This window comes from Myripristis murdjan, chromosome 18 (assembly GCF_902150065.1).
Source record: "Myripristis murdjan chromosome 18, fMyrMur1.1, whole genome shotgun sequence".
Classification (NCBI taxonomy): domain Eukaryota; kingdom Metazoa; phylum Chordata; class Actinopteri; order Holocentriformes; family Holocentridae; genus Myripristis; species Myripristis murdjan.
Window position 1 is genome coordinate 23,855,338 of NC_043997.1, and position 18,234 is coordinate 23,873,571.

The 18,234-nt window shown below is 38.6% G+C and overlaps 1 protein-coding gene and 1 long non-coding RNA gene across 4 annotated transcripts; one reads left to right on the forward strand and one right to left on the reverse strand.

The window, feature by feature from the left end:
• The first annotated feature begins 734 nt into the window (after window positions 1–734).
• Window positions 735–7,212, forward strand: zgc:92664 (chromatin complexes subunit BAP18). 2 transcript variants are annotated; one of them, XM_030075670.1, is made up of 5 exons: window positions 735–1,049; window positions 1,999–2,093; window positions 2,616–2,866; window positions 5,034–5,141; window positions 6,060–7,212. In XM_030075670.1, the coding sequence occupies exons 1-5, from the start codon at window positions 1,029–1,031 to the stop codon at window positions 6,122–6,124; spliced, it is 540 nt and encodes a 179-aa protein (XP_029931530.1). In that variant the 5' UTR covers window positions 735–1,028; the 3' UTR covers window positions 6,125–7,212. The 2 variants fall into 2 exon arrangements, with proteins under 2 accessions (XP_029931530.1, XP_029931531.1); XM_030075671.1 differs by having other exon boundaries at window positions 738–1,049; window positions 2,640–2,866; window positions 6,060–7,205.
• LOC115376183 (uncharacterized) lies at window positions 3,072–17,537 on the reverse strand. 2 transcript variants are annotated; one of them, XR_003929787.1, is made up of 3 exons: window positions 17,399–17,537; window positions 11,464–11,515; window positions 3,072–3,123 (listed from the first exon to the last, which is right to left on the reverse strand). It is a non-coding gene; the product is annotated as an uncharacterized LOC115376183 (long non-coding RNA). The 2 variants fall into 2 exon arrangements; XR_003929788.1 differs by lacking the exon at window positions 3,072–3,123 and adding an exon at window positions 10,156–10,200.
• Between the last annotated feature and the right edge of the window lie 697 nt (window positions 17,538–18,234).

The following is an 18,234-nucleotide window of genomic DNA, read 5'->3' on the forward strand; positions in this document are numbered from 1 at the left end:
CAAATCGTGCCAGGGCCTCAATTTTAACCCCAGTAGCTATAGTTTGATATGACAAGAATGTATAGAGCTATCAGCAAACAACATTTTAACTTCTAATCATATTGTATTTTATGGTGGTTTGTTAGTTTGAGACACTGCTTTTCTCGTGCCCTATCTTTGTTTTCCTATGTTTGTAATATTATAACGTCATAAGTCATAATGTTACATGAGTAAAGTAACAATGACCCGGTGTAGCGACAAATAAATACAATCCCACACAATGTTGCATTTGCACCAATCAACATGCAGGCGGCATCTGTGGTTCACTTACGCTGCCTTCACGTACTGTCGGAAATATTCAGCGTAGGTAATGAACCAAGCTATGCGGCAATTAGAAATACGGTGCGACAAGTAAGCCCACCTCCTTTTCCCTGTCTTACCCTTCCCCTTGAAGTCACAAGTAAATAAACTATCACAAAAAAGAACAGTCTGGATTTTCCAAGATACCTGAGCAGCAGGAATGTGATCTTTATGAAACGAAGCACATGAAAACCTTGTCAAGGGATGGACCATCCGTGTGAAAATAGATTAAACATAAATTCACATGCTCATCGTAATTTTCTCCTCTTCAGTCTGCTTCAACACAGTGTTTCTGTATTGCTTGATCTCTAAAATAAATTAACCGGCACCTAAACGGATACGCTTGTACAATTCCTGGTTTGTTACGTTTTTACGGTTTTGGATCTTCCGGGGAGACTGTAAATGCAGCATGAGCCAGTCGGCTGTGTCTGGTGAGCTGTGTGCTGAGGCTGACAGGGATGTAGTCAAACCAAACGCCGTGCCACTGGAAACATGCTCCACACTGGTCACTCTCTGGGTTTGTTTGTGGCATCAGCGCTGAGATTAGAGGTTCCTCCGATATCTGCCTGCTGAGTCTGGAGGATCTGTGGAGGCTAAACCAGCTAGCCAGCAAGCACGCTAGCTAGTTAGCATCTTAGCTGTGATTCAGCCCCGTTCAACACATCTCTGTTACACCGCAATTCAAAAGAATGACCTCAGCCTCCACCAAAGTAAGTCATGTAAAGCCGTGCATTACTGGGATGCTGGGTGCAGCAGAGGAGTTTGTGTAGCCCCGTCAGATTAGCATCATATCAGCCGAAATAAATGTATCACAGTCCTGAAGCACCGTGCAGCTTAGAGAGGTGTACCAGGACACAGGCAGCGGATTAGATCCCGTTTCTTGGGAGGTCTTATTGTAGATTTGTCTTTTTCATTAGTTTTACCGTTATTTCTTTTTTTAATTTTTTTTGTTTTAAATTTCCTTTTAGTTTCAGTTAGTTTCCAGAGTGGGTTTGTCCGTTTCAGTTTAGTTTTTATCGTTTCAAAATGTTAACTTTCAGTTTAGTTTTTATTAGTTTCAATATTAGTTTGAGTTATTTTTTTATTCTAAAACGTCAGAATAGGTTTTCCAATCCAATCCATGACTCCCAGTCATGTGGGCGCACCAGTCTCAATAAACATCAGCACAACGCCTCCTCATGCTGGCAAACAGCAAAACTAAGCGCATTTTCTCTTTAGTTTTATGTTATTTTAGTTAGTTTTGTAAGAACATAGTACCTCAGTGGCAGGAGGCTGACAGTTCGCATTTGGAGCATCCAGCCAGTATCCAGCACTCAGTAATAATGAGAGGAAGATAGCACCACTACTGTCCTACAGAACAGCTGGGGGTATGAAGGATAATATCACTTTTTTCAAAATAGGTGAACTGTCCCTTTAAGATTGGCAGGTCCTTCCACAGGAAACTGGACTCACCAGTGTTTTAGGTGTCTTGCCTGTCTTGTGCCTTTGATAACTTTTGGTATAAAGCACTATAGACTAAGCTGTGTTGTGGTAGTTTACACATCACCTCACAGGGTGCTGAAGTTCATGTTTTTCAGACAATCACCTCTTGCTGACAGTTTGGTCTGCCAATATGCTACACAGCCCGCTGCAGTCCTAATGTGTGTGTTTATTTCACAGGTTGGGGAGATCTTTTCTGCAGCAGGAGCTGCCTTCACCAAACTAGGAGAGCTCACCATGCAGCTCCACCCAGTTGCTGACTCCAGTCCTGCAGGGTAGCACACACACACACACACACACACACACACACACACACACACACACACACACACAATAACAGTGAAGTTTACAGGTGTGATGACATTAACTGTTCATTTGAATGAGAGCATGCATAGAAATTTTGTGGAGGATTGTGGGAAAGTGAGCATCAAAAACACTTTAAAGTTGAGAGGGTGGAGCCAAAATCTTTACATTTTAGGTGCCTGAAGCAAGCATCACTTCAACAGAGGAACTAGTATTGGTTTAAAACTGCAGTATATTTTGGTGGAAGACTTTGGGAATAATAAGTCAGTCTCCTCCAAAGATTTATCTTGAGTCACATTTGAAGATGTACATAGTTTCACCACTGAGCAAGGTAGTATTCTAGTGTCAGATTTTGAATGTTCACAGTAATGCTCCACCCATGTCACTGAGAATGGTATGATCAGGTCTAGCTCTTCTCCTGGAGAGCTGTTTTACTTTGACCTGTGTCAGCTGCACTTTCCGCTGGATGTAAATGCTGTGTAAAGTCAGTGTAGATCCCAACTCTGTCTCCCCCCCAGCGCTCAGATGAAGAGCACGGTGAAAAGGAAGCTGTACGAGGATGGTGGCGTGCCTGACCCCTCTGACGGGCCCAAGAAGGTTATCAAGAAGGCTACCGCTGCCGTCGCCATGGCAACCCAGGGTGCCCCGACCGTCATCTCCGTGCCAACAGCTCAGGTTGTCATGGCAACGGGGCTCCAGGGCCCCTCCTCCGGCCAGCCACCTATGAAGAAGCAGAAGACTGCAGGTGAGTCACAGAAATAAAGCCAACATGACATTACATTGAGAGATTTTTAGCACAATGTGTCATCTATCTGAAAAAAAAAAAAAAAAAACAACAAAAATCAGTGAATGGCAGGCGTTAGTGACAGGTCCTGAGAATCAACAGCAAAGGCTTGTCTCTATACTGACCATTTTGTGCGACATTCAGTCATCACAAAGGGAGAAATCCACTGTAGAGGACCCAGAGATGGCAGTTTCTCCAGCAGCAGCAGCGTCTAAAGACTAAAATAGAGTCCAACCACAAGACATGTTGTGATGTGAGAAAGGGGCATGACTTGCTTATTTTCAGCTGAAAAAAAAAAAAAATCACTCTTATGATTGTTGTTACTACAGTTATTCAGGGTTCCTACACATTTTACATTTCACAAGTCCATACTTTCTCCAGACATGTTTCCACACTTCTCAGTAGATTTTTTTCAGGCTATATCAGACTGCCGGTAACTGTTTATAAATGTTTATCAGGCCTGTAAATTATTTTTTACAGACTGTGAATGGCTGCCTCACCCATATTTGATATAGCAAATGATTTAGCACATGATTTACATCCCACTTTTGCTTTGGATTTCGGATCTTTTGCTAACCATTTTGCATAATTTGGATGGGTTAGCCACTTATCTGAAAATTTGCATTTGTCCATGTTGTGGCCCTGGGTGGACTGGAGCTAAATTGGAGGGAGCAGCCACTGTTGTTGTTGGCCGGGCCGTGCGCCCACAACGCAGAAGCCTGAGACAGTCTGAAGAAGTTCTCATACTCTCAATGTAAAACATGGCTTCTACAAAATGAAAAACGCATTATGATTTATTTGTTGCAATTTTATAAATGACACATTTTGAAAAAAGTGTGCATAGAGACAATAGTCTGGAAATGAGAATGTTTTTCCAGACATTTCCCTCATTTGTTCATATATTTCCACACCTGGAAATGGTCCATATTACATTTCGTACTTTTTCCTACTTTTCCAAACTGCATAGGAACCCTGGTTGTTGCTTTCTCAGCCTCCAGTTAAAACCATCATACAGATACATATAGATGTACTAAATCAGTCACATTCTCTGGGGGCTGTTGAATGGCATTTTGGGAAGCAGTTAGGAAGCAGAAGTAGATAAGGAAGGTTGAGAGAAGTTGAGTACATCAAAAAATTAAATTAGAGCACTTCATCACAAACTAAATGGCACTCATTCAAGTGCATATAACACCCAATACCTTGTCATTGTCATCATATACCAGTTCCACGTGCAGGAGATTCACCAAAAGTAATTTTCACTCATGCCCTTTACCAGCTTGTTTCACATCAAGAGGTGTCTTGTAAAATGTTTAAAATTCATGAGGACAATTATGTATAGAAATTATTACAGTTAGATTTTTTGTGAATTGTACACTTAAATATTATACATTTAAAACAATAAATAAGGCATCATTTGGCTAGGTCTTGAGATGATGTACTGTGATTTTGGGCTGTGGATAAGCCAAAAAAAAAATGTGAACGCTGGAAGATTTAAGTTCAAACTTCAACTTTATTTGTCTCCGAGGGCAATGGGTATTGCAACATAAAGTGCAACATAAAAATGTAATCAGTTTTCCAGGGTTTGAAGACACTGGAGTGATGTCAGTTTTGCAGCTTTCATGTCCTTCACACTCACGAAAGCTGAGGAGCTGTAGCATGTACAGCTGATTTTAATGAATGAAACTGAGAAGGTATCCAGTTGGAGCAGCCATTCTGACATGTAATAGCAGGTAAACACGTGTTACCAATGCCTTTTAATAAAGGCTCTGTGCCATTCAGCTCAGGGCCCTGCTATTCATGCTGGCTACCTGGAGAGGCTCTCGTACAAAAAGCAGTATTTCATATCACTGCTTTGTTTTTTCAGAGAGTATCTCCATGATGTTTGGTAGTAGGGGTTTTCTCCATTTTTTTTTTTAGACATTACCAAGTAGTTTTATGTATTTGATGAATGTACCATGACTTTTTTTTCATCTATCTTTAAAGGGCAATTTGCTGGTGTCTCCAATTTTACTGGGATCTTTAAAAAAGTAAAGGGTTATTAATTTACTGTTTAATGTTGTTTAATAATGCCAAAACTGATGCTCCACTTCTGTTTTGTGCGTGTATGTGTGTGTGTGTGTGTGTGTAGATGTGACACTTAGTGCTCTGAATGACTCAGATGTCAACAGTGATTTGGTCGACATCGAGGGACTCGGTGAGGGTTCCAACTCCAAAAAACTCAACAATTTTGATCAAGGTGAAGTTTTAATTCATGGCCACAAGTACAGTAATTGCAGAAATACTCCCTATGTCAAAAACTTTTTTACTTAGTTTTTCAATTTATGATGTAGGTGTTGTGTTGAAGGTTTATGAAGACTGTAATCCAAGTATATTTTTCTTTGCTGAAAGTTTGGGCACCCATTACAATTAAAAACAATCAGCAATCAAGTATTTCTGCTAGTTCCTGTGATACGCTGAAGCCTTATGCTTATCATAGGAAATTTCTCTAATGATAATTTTTACATGTTTTAGTATCTCTTTAAAGACACGTTTTCCTTGACTTAAATTTTTCACAAATTAGCCATTTTACTGCACAAAACATTCAAATTGAACTGCAGTGTTTGAGGAAACAAAATCAAGCAGTTTTGTTTACAAGAATGACAAGATCCGAGTGCCAGTGGGCCTGGTTCACTAACGTGCACACAAATGTTCTTACTTTGTGCAGAGAAATAATGCTGGATTCATAACATATGTACTAGCCAATTTTATTCTTAGACCCGTTTGAGAATCAGAATCATTCTAAGTTGATAGACACGTATGTGCAAATAGCATACCACCATGCCCCATTTCTCTAAATAAGACAAGCCCCTTCTCAAAGAAATGTTAACACCACCACCATTCCCAGATATTTTTTCTTGTAAATTTGTAACTATATAATCCCTGAAAGGGTTTTTCCCATAAATTTATGTTTTCCTCATATTTTTTCTCCCTAAAGTGGCCCTAATACACCATTGTGCTTCTATCATAAGATGGCTAGAACCGTAAATAGATATCTGGACTAATGCAGCTTTAAGTAATGGCAGTTCACTACTGGATAAATGAGTGTGAATATCTTTTTGACCCTTACTGTATTGTCACAGCTTTCATTTTTTCTTCTTTTTTTGTGTCTCTCCAGATAACCTGAATTTAGACTCCAGTCTCATCATGAATCCCAGTGACCTTCCTCTCCTCTCCCGTTAATCTTTCACTTCCTGTGGTTGTCTTTGCTTGGGGGGTATCCCGCTCTGTGGCTCTTGTTGTGCTGGGTCTATCAGGGTTGTATTTGGATCATGTAAAACTTTACTTTTTTCTACTTTATTACTCTTGATGTCAATGTGTCCTTCCTTAGCTTTCACTTTCTGGAAAAGTCCAGAAAATCTCACATATAAAGGACTGATTTTAGTCAGCAACAAAGCTGTTCTGAGATTCATTCTTCTCGTTTTTAAAGAGAATCCAGTGATGCAGACAAACTTCTGGAGGTCTTGCAACAACTGCATCTAGAAGATAAAACACTCCTGTTCGGCCTTCCTTCCTCATCCAGATGCATCTATGTTGTATAGAGAAAGCTCTAGAAAATGAGAAGGCAGATGTTTGCCTTCAGTATGTAAATATTAGTATTTAATAGTATTTTTTTTTTTTGTTTGTTTAATTCATGTTGACACATTTTGCAAACTCATTGTACTGCCAGATGTTAACATGAGCCATGAGTGTAGTCCAAAATAACACGAGAGCAGGTCAGTATGAGCGATGATTTATGTTTTGTAAGTAAATTGTCGAAATTCTTTCCTTCCTCGGATCTTGATAGAAAGTCTCCTGAAGGTTACAAGATAGGGAATTTTTTTAGACAGTCAAAACAAAAAATTGTGTCCTTCAGTTTTGAAGAGTTGTAGTTTTAGGACCACAGTTGACTCTTGCCCATCACAGTGTGGTAAGGTGCAACCACATAACCATGTTCTGTTCAAGCCACAAGCCTTTCAGCATTTTGGATTAACCACAAACATGTTAGTGATTATTAACATCTTGGGTAAAGGCCAGTCAAGTTATTTGTGTCCTCTGATTAAAAATTCTGTTTGATCTGCTGCCTTTAAAGGTGTACAACCCCATGACAGACGTGGTTTGGTGGAGGCTTTGCTCTTAGAAAGGGAGTGACTGTGGAATAGATGCTCTATTGAATGCTGTTAAATAAAACAGATTTTTACATTTTAATAAATCTGATTTGGTCCAGGACTCTTTAAATTAAAGTGCCATTAGGGTTTTTCTCTTAATGTAACTAAATGCTGCTACTATCGAGTACTACTAGTGTCCAAATCAACACTACAATATATTCACTGTCAAAATGCAAACACACATGACAAAGGGCTAAACTTTTATTTATTTGAAATACATGAAAAATAGACTATAAAAAAAATAACATTGAACAGTATAACAGTATTATTTCACTCAATTAGGGATAATGGACAATTACAGGACAGAATAATATAACCACAGCACACCAGTGCACAAACCATTTCTGTATATGACAGAAGTGTTGAGAACACTGCACTTCTTTAATTCAGTTCTTTCTCTCACATTATCATAAGCCATAACACAATGATGTGTCACGTAAAAGGGTAAGAAAGTGGTCTTAAGATATGGAAATGTGATGTGGTGTCATTGACCTCACACAGCTATCCCTGACCACAGCTAAAGAAACCTAAGATCAAATTTCATTTTGTTTGCACATTATTATTTTTTCAATAATGTATTTATAAATTAATTGTTGATTTATAGGCAGTAACACAGCCCAGGGTGTCCCTAGTGAGTTTGAGTTTCATGATGGTGTAAATGATGTTTGAGTGATAAAACATTTATGAGTAAACACTGAATACTTGGAATATTTTCGGTATGAAAACGGAGTAATTTAATAGTTTACATTTATTATTGGCAAAGCAGAGGTTAAGGTCAAGGACCAGTTCAGGAGAACCAACACCAGCCTTTGAGCACTGAAGCTTGACAACCCCTGGTGTAGGGGGTTGTCACCAGCTTCAGTTTAAAAAAAAAAAAAAAAAAAAAAATCAGTCTTCAAAGACCCATATTCATCAAAACATAACAGCCAATATTCAATAAATTAAGCTGTACAAATAGATAAAAGCTTCTTGGCCACAAATAATTTATGAGGTAGAAATATGTTGATTTGTGCATAGTAGGAGGATGTGTGTGTCTGACTGGAGCAGCACAATCATACTGGCAGCCTAGACAAGATAAATACCAGTAATGATGTGCTGCTACTGCCTGGTACACTGACTGGTAGCGTCACCATACACACGCGCGCGCACACACACACACACACACACACACACACACACACACACACAATCTGCACTGAAAAGGAGATGGTGAAAAATAAAAGCAGAGGGTCCTTAGACAAAGATGGCAGGCTGATCCATCCTGATCCATCACAGAAACACCAGGACAGTCAGAAAACACTAGCTCATCCATCCATGCAGTTTTTATGAATGATGTTTTGAATGATAAATACTAAATATAAAGTGCAAAACTGCTCCAAGTTATTTTGCAAATATAGAAATTACACAATAAATGAACTAGCAGGTACATCTGAATATCATATGTTGTTTCTAACATACATGTTTCCATCATGGTTGTATTACCATTGATTGGTTACATTAGGCTGGCTTTACATGGTATAACTAAACTGCAACTACACAACACAGGACAAACATCCAAGAAATAAACTGAATTGGATTTGCATCTTCCGTACATTCCACATGACAGCAACAGAGAAAGTTGCACTGTGTAAAGCCAGTCTTAGAAAACCATTTGTGTTGTTTCCTCTATGGTTGCATAAGCATCGGTCAGTACATTACAATATCATATGCGTTATTCTGAACATGTATACATCACTGTTTTTTTCACCATTAGCTGGCACATTAGAGTTTTTCCAAGGTCATGTCTAAACTGACTAAAGAGTAAGAACTTGCCTAATGCTGTTCAGGTCTTGAAAGACTTGTTCCATTGTGCCTTCTCATGAAACAGCGCATTTATTTGCACCAACTTAATATTTATTAATGCTAGTTCTGTCTTCTGATATTTAGGATTTATTCACTTCAGCCCAACTGATGGAAATATGCCATTTCTAAAAAATTATATTTTGAGGCATTTCAAAAATATAGCTTGCAAGAGGCAGCTATCCTGCAGTAGAACAAATTATAGCGTACTGTCATCCCAGATAGGCTTACACAATGTTCAGAAACATCCACTACTAGATGTGCTAACAGCAGGCTAAAATTTGAATTTGATGAGAAATGTGAAGTGATTCTGTAGCAACAACTACATTTACAATTCACTGTTTTTCTTTTTCTCTAGCTCAAGATGAAAACAATGACATTTTGCAAATAAATGGAAAAAAAATCTTGATCCTGATTGGCCAACAACACCAGCAACTCCTCTAATTCAGTGAGGTAAAATTCTGAGTTCAAAAACTGCAAACTGGCCTGACTGGACAGATTTTAGTAATTCATATTCTCTTAAATATTCAGCAATCAAAAGCAACAAGATTTCAAGTTTTGCACTGACAGTTTTTATTCATTTCTAGTAGAGGTTCCCATTTTCCATTTTTGGGGGTGTTTTCTTCAACAAATACCTGATTTTATCAATGTGTGTTAGCAGGAATACTGTGTGACCTCTTACGTGAGAGCAACACAACAGGTAGAATACTAATTAGAGTCAGCCAATCGGCAGGATGCTCTAGTCTATTTGATAGTTGTTGTTGTTGTTTCTCTTTAAAGCTGTTAAATTTTTTTAGAAAATGAACCAAAACATGGATTTTTTTCCCCTTTAATTTCTTAAAGTTATTTTTTTGTAAGTATATGTTCATCTGACGGCAGGGATGTAAAGCAGAAGAACAGGATGTGTCCACAGATTGCACACCCTCATCTATAAACCATAACAATAAAACACCAAAAATAAATAGAAGAATCAGGGCACACAAAAAGACACACACACACACACACACACACACACACACACACACACACACACACACACCAACATCGCAGAGGACACATAGAAACACTGAGCTGTATGGGAGAAATAAAAAAAAATATAATAATAATAATAATAATAATAATAATTAAAATAAAGACAAACGGGGGGTTATTACACATTTGAACTAGTTATCCTCTGGGTGTGTGTGGTCCATTACCAGTATCAGAAAAGTGTTGGGAATCCCATGGCTCACGGTGGCAGCACATAATGATTTGGAATGATGCGTCAGATATCTGCAAAACATGATGTGCTGCTAGAGTGAACCCTGGACACACTGACTACATGGCATTTACATGGTGATTGTCCATCATGTTTACTGGGGGACAACTGGAGAGATATAGTGAAACAACACATTAGTCCAACACCCAAACAGATCACATTTAAATTAAGACATTATTTCCTCACGTCTTCCAGTATTATATTTAGGTGCATATGTATTTTCATGTTTAATACTTTGGTTGGTTTATACAAAGCCTGTCTGAATGCAGACTTTCAAAGATCAATTGTGAAAACCAAAATGTGACTCAAATTTTCTGACAGAACCGCAACTTGATAGTGTTTCCTACTCAGAAAATTTAAAATGTTCTCTACTATTTCACATGGAAATTCTCCAAAGCACTAAAAAGTAGAAATAAAAAGACAACTCATCCAAGCAAAAGGGATGAAATGTGAGAGGACAAAATAGTGGAAAGAGAAGTGAAGAATACACCCCAACTACTGGCTATCTGCTTTAAGGATTACTCTAGGGAAAAAAAATGTACAAAGCACAAAAATATCCCAATCAAAAATATCCACAACTATTTTTATGAAAATTGAATCATTTTATTTTATATTTTCCTTCATTGCAGCTCATTTTACTCCCCTTGAGATTTCCCCTTCCTCTGCCTTAAGATAGCAGGAAATACATTTTCCCTCTATCCACAAAAATGCATGCAGAGCAAAACTACAGCTAATTTTACTTCGTGTAAATTAAATTGGGAATTAATCTAATTTTCATACATTTTTATTTGCATTACATAACTGCAGCATGCAATATTATTATATTACACACTATACACAATATTAAACAAACTCTAATATAATATGGAGAGCAAAACAAAGAATCTACCATAGGGAATTATGTATAATTTAATTCAGTAATTGCAAAAAAAGATAATGCCATATTAATTGATATTTTATTGGAATATTGCCATGTTTTGTCTATGTTCCCACTCAAGTACAAAACCTGTAAAACTTGTAAAAATAAATAAAAAATTAATTCAGACCTTGCCACCTTTGTTTAATTTGTAAATTTTAGCTGGTGTTCACTATGATCTATGCCAGTAGGCCCTAGTTGTTTTTCCCCTATCAGCTATATTTTATCATTCAATAGCCTTCTATAAAATATCAGAATCTAAGCTAATAGAGTCAGAAAACAGAAAATGTATAGCTGTACATACATATTTCACATAATCTTTTCTGTACAATTTTCAAACTACTGAAGACCTGGAACATACCAATTTCTTTTCCCAGACTTTCCAGGCCTGTGTTGGAACCCAGGAATTTCAGCTGTTGGAGGGAAAAGGGGGAAACAGTTGACAAAAGCTTGTATATCAAAGAATGTCACTCTTTAAAATAATAAATAAAAATAAACTAAGGAAAATAGTGAAAAGGATGAAAGGATGAAATGAAAAGTGAGGCCCGAAGAAGAGACAGAAATTAGATAGGAGCAGAAGAAGGAAAGAGTGGGGGGGTGTCATTAGCTACACTGACCTTGACAGTGTCATTGATACTGAAACCGCAAACTGACCTTAGGAAGGAGGGAGTTTTAGACTTAGAAAATGAATAGATCAGAGAAAGAGCAGATGGAGGTGAATCTGTGTGACTGGTGACAGGGTGGTGGCGATGTGTGGATCCTTAACTGTTTATCTATTGCTGATGTGGCCTTTAGGAAATAATCCAAACTCACATGATCCACTATTACATATATCTGCTCCTCTGTTGCAGTCAACTATATTCCAGAATCAAATCATTTGTTGAGTAAAGCTCAATGAAGCTAACAGTGCAAAAGGAAACAGCATAAGAAAATATCAAGCACTGCTGAAGAAGGAACAAATATATTCATAACAAAGTCTGGGTGGAGGAATTATCAAATCAGCCTGTTTTTTCCATTTAATCAAAATGCAATACAGAAACTCTACTTTTTTCTTAGCACGTTCACAAACTGAAGGCCCACTGAATGTTACCAGAGCAGATAAATACATTTCCAGTCACTGAAAATAGATGAGAAAGAGGAAGTGCCGAATTTATCTGATTTTACAAGCTGATGCTGCCGCCTTTGAGGACTGCCAACGTTAAATTAGGGTCACCCTAAGTGGTTAAAATATTAAAACAACAAAATGAAAGAATACCACCCTAACTACCTATAACCTAAGCCTGTTGTGTAGCATTATACATTTCTACTTTGAACCAACCAAGGAACTTAAAAAAGGGTGATAACATTTTCAGTGAATACTGTAAAGTCAGTCTCTGTGCTATTTAGGTCTTCAGTAGCATATTCTAGTTTGAGTTTCATTATGTGGAATCTGTTAAGATGTTTTAAACAGGGGTGTGCGTGTGTGTGTATGTGTGTGTGTGTGTGTGTGTTTGAACAAGCTGAATAAAATAGTGTTGCTTCAAATTCCATACACCAGAATACATGACTGTATAGTCCACAGCAAATCAACAAACTGACAGCTACAGGGAGCAATTACAAAACTGTAGAGTAATTAGGGCATACTGACACCATATGATGAGTTAAAAAAAAAAAAAAAAAAAAAAAGTTTCCAGGGAAGAGGAGAAGAGGGAAAAATGGCTTCTAAGCACCACACCCGCCCTGGTGTACTTAAACTTTTCACATTCAGTAAGTTCAATTTACACAATAAAAGTGCCAATATACATGAAATGTTTTGCAACAAACAACTTACTACAAATTTGTCTATTTTCTAGTGAATTTTCTCTCCTCAAAAACAAAACAGAACCCAGGTTTTGTATGTATGTTATATGTATGTAGGCCAAAGTCAAAAAGACAGCATTTGAACTTGACTAACTGGAGGAAAAAAAAGCAGATTTCATATTCTATTTCATATTGGAGCCTCACATTTGGCCCTATAATATATATGTATACATTATATTAAAGTGGTTTTGCTGGTGGCAGATAACTGGATTTGAAACAAGAAGCTCATGTCAGTAGTTACAGCAGTGACAGGCGTTAGATTTCGACTCAGCCTCATTCAAAAAAGCAGGAAAAGAGAGAGGTTGAGAGAGGTAGAAAGAGAAGGGGAGAGCGAGTCAGAGAAGGGAAAAGAGCGCAACAGAAATTAGGTCGAGGGAAAGGAAGAAAGAAAGAGAGAGGGAGGAAAAGCAGAGCTGAGAAAAGCTCTTTTCCTCTCTGTAGCCTGTTGGGTTTCTCCATTCAAAGCAACAGAGGCCATTTTAAAAGCAAACAGAAAAGAAAAGATTCACTTACCATCTGATGCTGGTTAATGATATTATAAACAAAATGAAGGAGTCAGTTACTAACTAACCCTGATTACCACCTACTACAGTTAGATATCTAAGCTAAACTGCCTCGTCACTTCATCCTCACCTTCTCCCCCCTCATGTTGTGTGGATGCTCTTACCAAAAGGCCAAGATATTCTGTCACTAACCAGAAGCTGCGACTAGTTCAAAAATATAACTATCCCACAATCTACAATTGTAAGAGCTGAGATACAGAACATTTGCACAGCACAAAGATGTATCAAAAAAAAAAAAAAAAAAAAAAAAAAAAAAAAAAGACGTCACTAAAACACACACACACACCCCATACAAACACATATCAATGGGAATATACCCAGTCTACTATGATGAGAGGGAGAGAGGAGAAAAAAGGCCTGTTAGGGATTTCTGGTTGCTCCTGCTCCTGTTCCTAGTAGGGGTGAGCTTTGGTCCCAGTCCCAAAAATTGGCCCCCAAAAACTGAGTGTCCCCCCTCACCCTTTTCTTCCTAGCCCTACACGTCTTAACCCCATAGCTATCTGAGTGTGTCTCTCCCAGTCTATGTTGACTTCAGTCTTCCTCAGTGCTGCTGCCTCGCTGGAGCTCCAGCTACACAGACTGAGACACTGAGGAGGCTCAGTAGGCATAAAAACCTACAGGGCTGCAGCCTTTTTCCCCAGCCATCACTTTCTACAATACAAATCAGCATTTTTGGAGGCGCCGAAAAATCTGAAAAAAAATCACGTCATCCTTCCGGGCGTGTACAAGATGTGTGTGAAATTAGGGTTCGGTCGGTGCTACCATTTGTGGGCAAAAAATTAATTTGTGGAAGGCCAGGGGCTGCTGCGGTGTGCTGAGCGCTGTGCTGTAACCTTGCCAAGCTGCTCAGCCGCCAGACTGAAAGGAAGACTGAGGAGAGAGGGAGGGAGGAAGAGGAGAGGGAGGGAAATAAAATGGAGAAAGTGTGGCTGCGAGAGTAAGTTCTCTATGCTTTCAAACAGGGCGACATCAACAAGATTGCAGAGCTTTGCTTTCCAGAATAACGCATGGCATAAACCACAGCAAGGAAATCGAGAAAGCACAACAGGCCAACTCTAAGGTACTGAGACAGAAAGGGCAAGAGAAGAATGACGCCGATCAAGAGAGAGGTAGAGAGGAATTAATGGAGAAATATGCTGTACATTGAACCGAGCGCTTAGTGTAACGTGTGGTTGAGTTGCAAGTAATGTAATTTGGTCATGAGATGGGAACTGGCAGGAGGGAGGCCGGCCCTCATACTGCTGAAAGTGCTGCTCTCAAACTACATCGCTTTACCAAAGAGAACAGAGGCTTTTCCCACCCCCTTTTCTGTTACGCACACACACACACACACACACACACACACACACACACACACACACACACACACACACACACACACACACACATACACACACAATTTGAGAATAAAGACCAAGGCCGTACTCTCATAGTGTTTAGATTCTGTGTTAAACTGGCTCATGCAGACAAGACTAAATTTCGACCACGAACGAATCCTCATCGAATCGACTCAACCAGTCAAATTAATTGTACAGTACCAGCTTGTGCTCCTCCACAACACTAGTGACCAAACTCTGAGAGAGTCCCGGGCATCCTTAAGGGGGTTTCAGTCGAGAGTTCCCAGTATAAAGAGTTTAATTTCTCTATACTTTCATTCACTAACAATTATCACACTTGGAGAATGCATGTTTTCACTCTCACCACTATAATCTCCCCAAGTACAATGCTGACAGATACTCAGTTCAATTCAGTGCAACATTAACAACTAAAACCTCCCAGTATGTTAATAAATGTAATCAAAAGCAGAACTGTGCAGTCTAAATGTGGGTCTACATCACATAAAAAACATCTGAAAAGTGTTTCTAGGGCACAAATCATTTCAGCATCACATCCACAAGGTAAGATATGCTGTGACATTTCTAGTTAGAAATTTAAAAAATTAAACACTTTAGTCATACACTCAGATATCATAGCTGTGTATGTGGCTGCAGCAGAGTCTTCACAGTACTGATTTAATTATTGAATGAAACACACTTTATGGGCTTTTTTCTTCTCTTTTACAGTACAACACTTCTTAATCCTTTTTTAGTCTTATTCTTGGTCAGCTCTTTGGTTTGTGGTACATAAAATGAGAATAGAATTGCCTAGATTATATAGTATAGTTTGACCGAATGATTATACTTGTTTTAACAAATTTCAGTTTGTTAAAGCACCTGTTTTAGCAGTATTCATATATAGCTCAAAATAAAATCCACAAGTCCTCAGAAATATTTTCTGAGACAAGACAATCTAGTTGAGTTATCCTGTAACTCACAAATAACTCAAATCAGGATTAGATCAGCAAACCAGAGTACTTCTGCAGCTCACATTTCATATAATTTTTAAAAGCAGACAGGGGTCACAGCCTGCTGCTGAATCCCCTGTGCTATCTGAAATGTATCGCTGAGTTCCTGGTTCTGTGACAATTTTTCTAATATTGAGGGTATGCTGTGGTTGCATGTTTGATATTAACAATAAAAGTTTTAATTAAATGGATGCTGAGGAGTGGGGAAACCAGAGGATCAGCCAATCAATCAGTCAATCTGGGTTCAGGGTTTCTCAATACAATCTCAGAGCCCTTGGTAGATTCACATACAGCTACACCAAGTTCAATCCCGTATAGTTGGATTTTCCTGATTAGATATTAAATTGTAGAAAGAGATATTGCCTTATAGTGGCGAAACTGAGAGCTGTGACTTCCGCAGGTTTACATTCTAAATTCTAAAATTAAGCTAAAATTATAAAAGAAACGATTTGTCATTTTGCTTGGGACCCCTGGATCCCGTCATGGACCTCTTAGGAGTCCCCACACCTCATTTTGCGAACCACCGCCTTATATGAACAACCACACCTTACGTATATGTATTTTCTTTATAGTCTCTTCTCATACGATTATATTTCTCCGCATTTGTACTTAATACCTGCCTCGTGAATTCAACGCCAACTATTGCAAAGTCACAAACTCTCAACCTTAAGTCGTATTTAAAATGTGACAGTGATTTAGAAAAAAAGATTTTAACTGCTAGACCTATAGTTTTCTCGGATTGTCTGAATCCAAAAGGCGTAAACGGTGAAGCATTATTATCACATTAGATTATTCCACCTGTACTAGGCCCACAGTGTCAGTGTGAATTGTGGAAATATTTGACTCGGAACAATGTGCTAATATGATGGCAAGACGGCGGGGGCTGGCTTCAAGGAAACTGCTGACTCAGAGGGTTTTTTTTTTTTTGGCAGTAACAGACGGCAACTAATTTCGTCTCTCTTCATATTTTAAAACGACTCGTCTAAACTAAACAAGCGCTCATTTTCTTCGGTTTTAATGTCCAGCCGCGTTGTTTATGGCTCGTTTAAATTCGGTTAAAATGAAATTATACCGTGTATTTAGCAGAGGGACTAGCGTTACAAGGGGTGGGCAGGGGTCTTTGGGGAGGGGGTTGGAACTGGGGGAGTGTCCGCTTACTAATATCTCCTAAACTCTTTTGTTGAGAAATATAAAACAATTCCCCCAATGTTATAGAGAGAAATAGGCTACAACTTTCTAAGCGGCTGACAAAGGCAAAGTAAATGCTGTTCCGACAGAAAAGCCTCGCTGTGAAAAGCACAAGTCAGCTTTTGTTTGAGACGTTACAGCCAAGCAAGAGGTTAGAAAATGGTCACTAGCAAAAAGTTAAGCCTGAAGCAGCTAAACTCTCTCACACGACAGCTTGTTAGCTACGCTATAAAAACAAACCACCGTGTTGAATCACTGAGCATAGAAAACAACTTTAAATGAGCCATTTTTATCTGACCTAAATTTAAAAAAAAAAAAAAAAAAAACCGTGCAAAGTAGAACTTAATGGACCACTTGCTTACCTTAAGGGAAAATAATCTCCAAAAGAAATGTCCTGTCAAAATATTCCCAGTCTAATGGTAATTAGGAAAAAGTGAAATAAAGTGGTGTGTAAAATGTATTTGAAGCCAGGCTCTCATTCTGTCAGTGGAGGGTTTGAAAGTGGCGCCAACGGCTGCGCTCAGCGGCTCCCCACACAGCCGTCACACACAGAAAAAAATAAATAGAAATTTGAACACACATGAGACATTATTTCACCGATTGCAAAATGTGCCTGTCGGTCAGACTAATCGATACTGGTGGTTCATTTTGTATAAAATCGCTCCTGCGATTTTTATTTATTTTTTATGTTTTATTAAAATACCCCGTCAGAGGCTGTTCCAGACGTGGTGCAGGACGGGAGATTTAGAGAGGCGGTTGTGTTTTGAATTTCCAACAACGGCAGAGAAGTCGGCAGACAGAGGAGGGCAGTGTCTCCCCCTGCAGGACGTGTGTGTGTGTGTGTGTGTGTGTGTGTGTGTGTGTGTGTGTGTGTGTGTGTGTGTGTGTGTGTGTGTGTGTGTGTGTGTGTGTGTGTGTGTGTGTGTGTGTGTGTGTGTGTGTGTGTGTGTGAATAATAGTAATTAGAACAGTAACAACTACAACAGCAATATTATTATTACTGGCAGTAGGAGGAGGAGTAGTTGTATTTTAATTGTTGTTTGTAGTAGTAGTGGTAGTAGCAGTAGTAGTAGTAGTAGTAGTAGTAGTGGCAGTAGTAGTAGCAGTAGTAGCAGCAGTAGTAGAAGTATGTTTATTGTTCATGGTAGCAGCAGTAGTAGTTGTAGCAGTAATAGATTACATTGATTCAATTTTAATG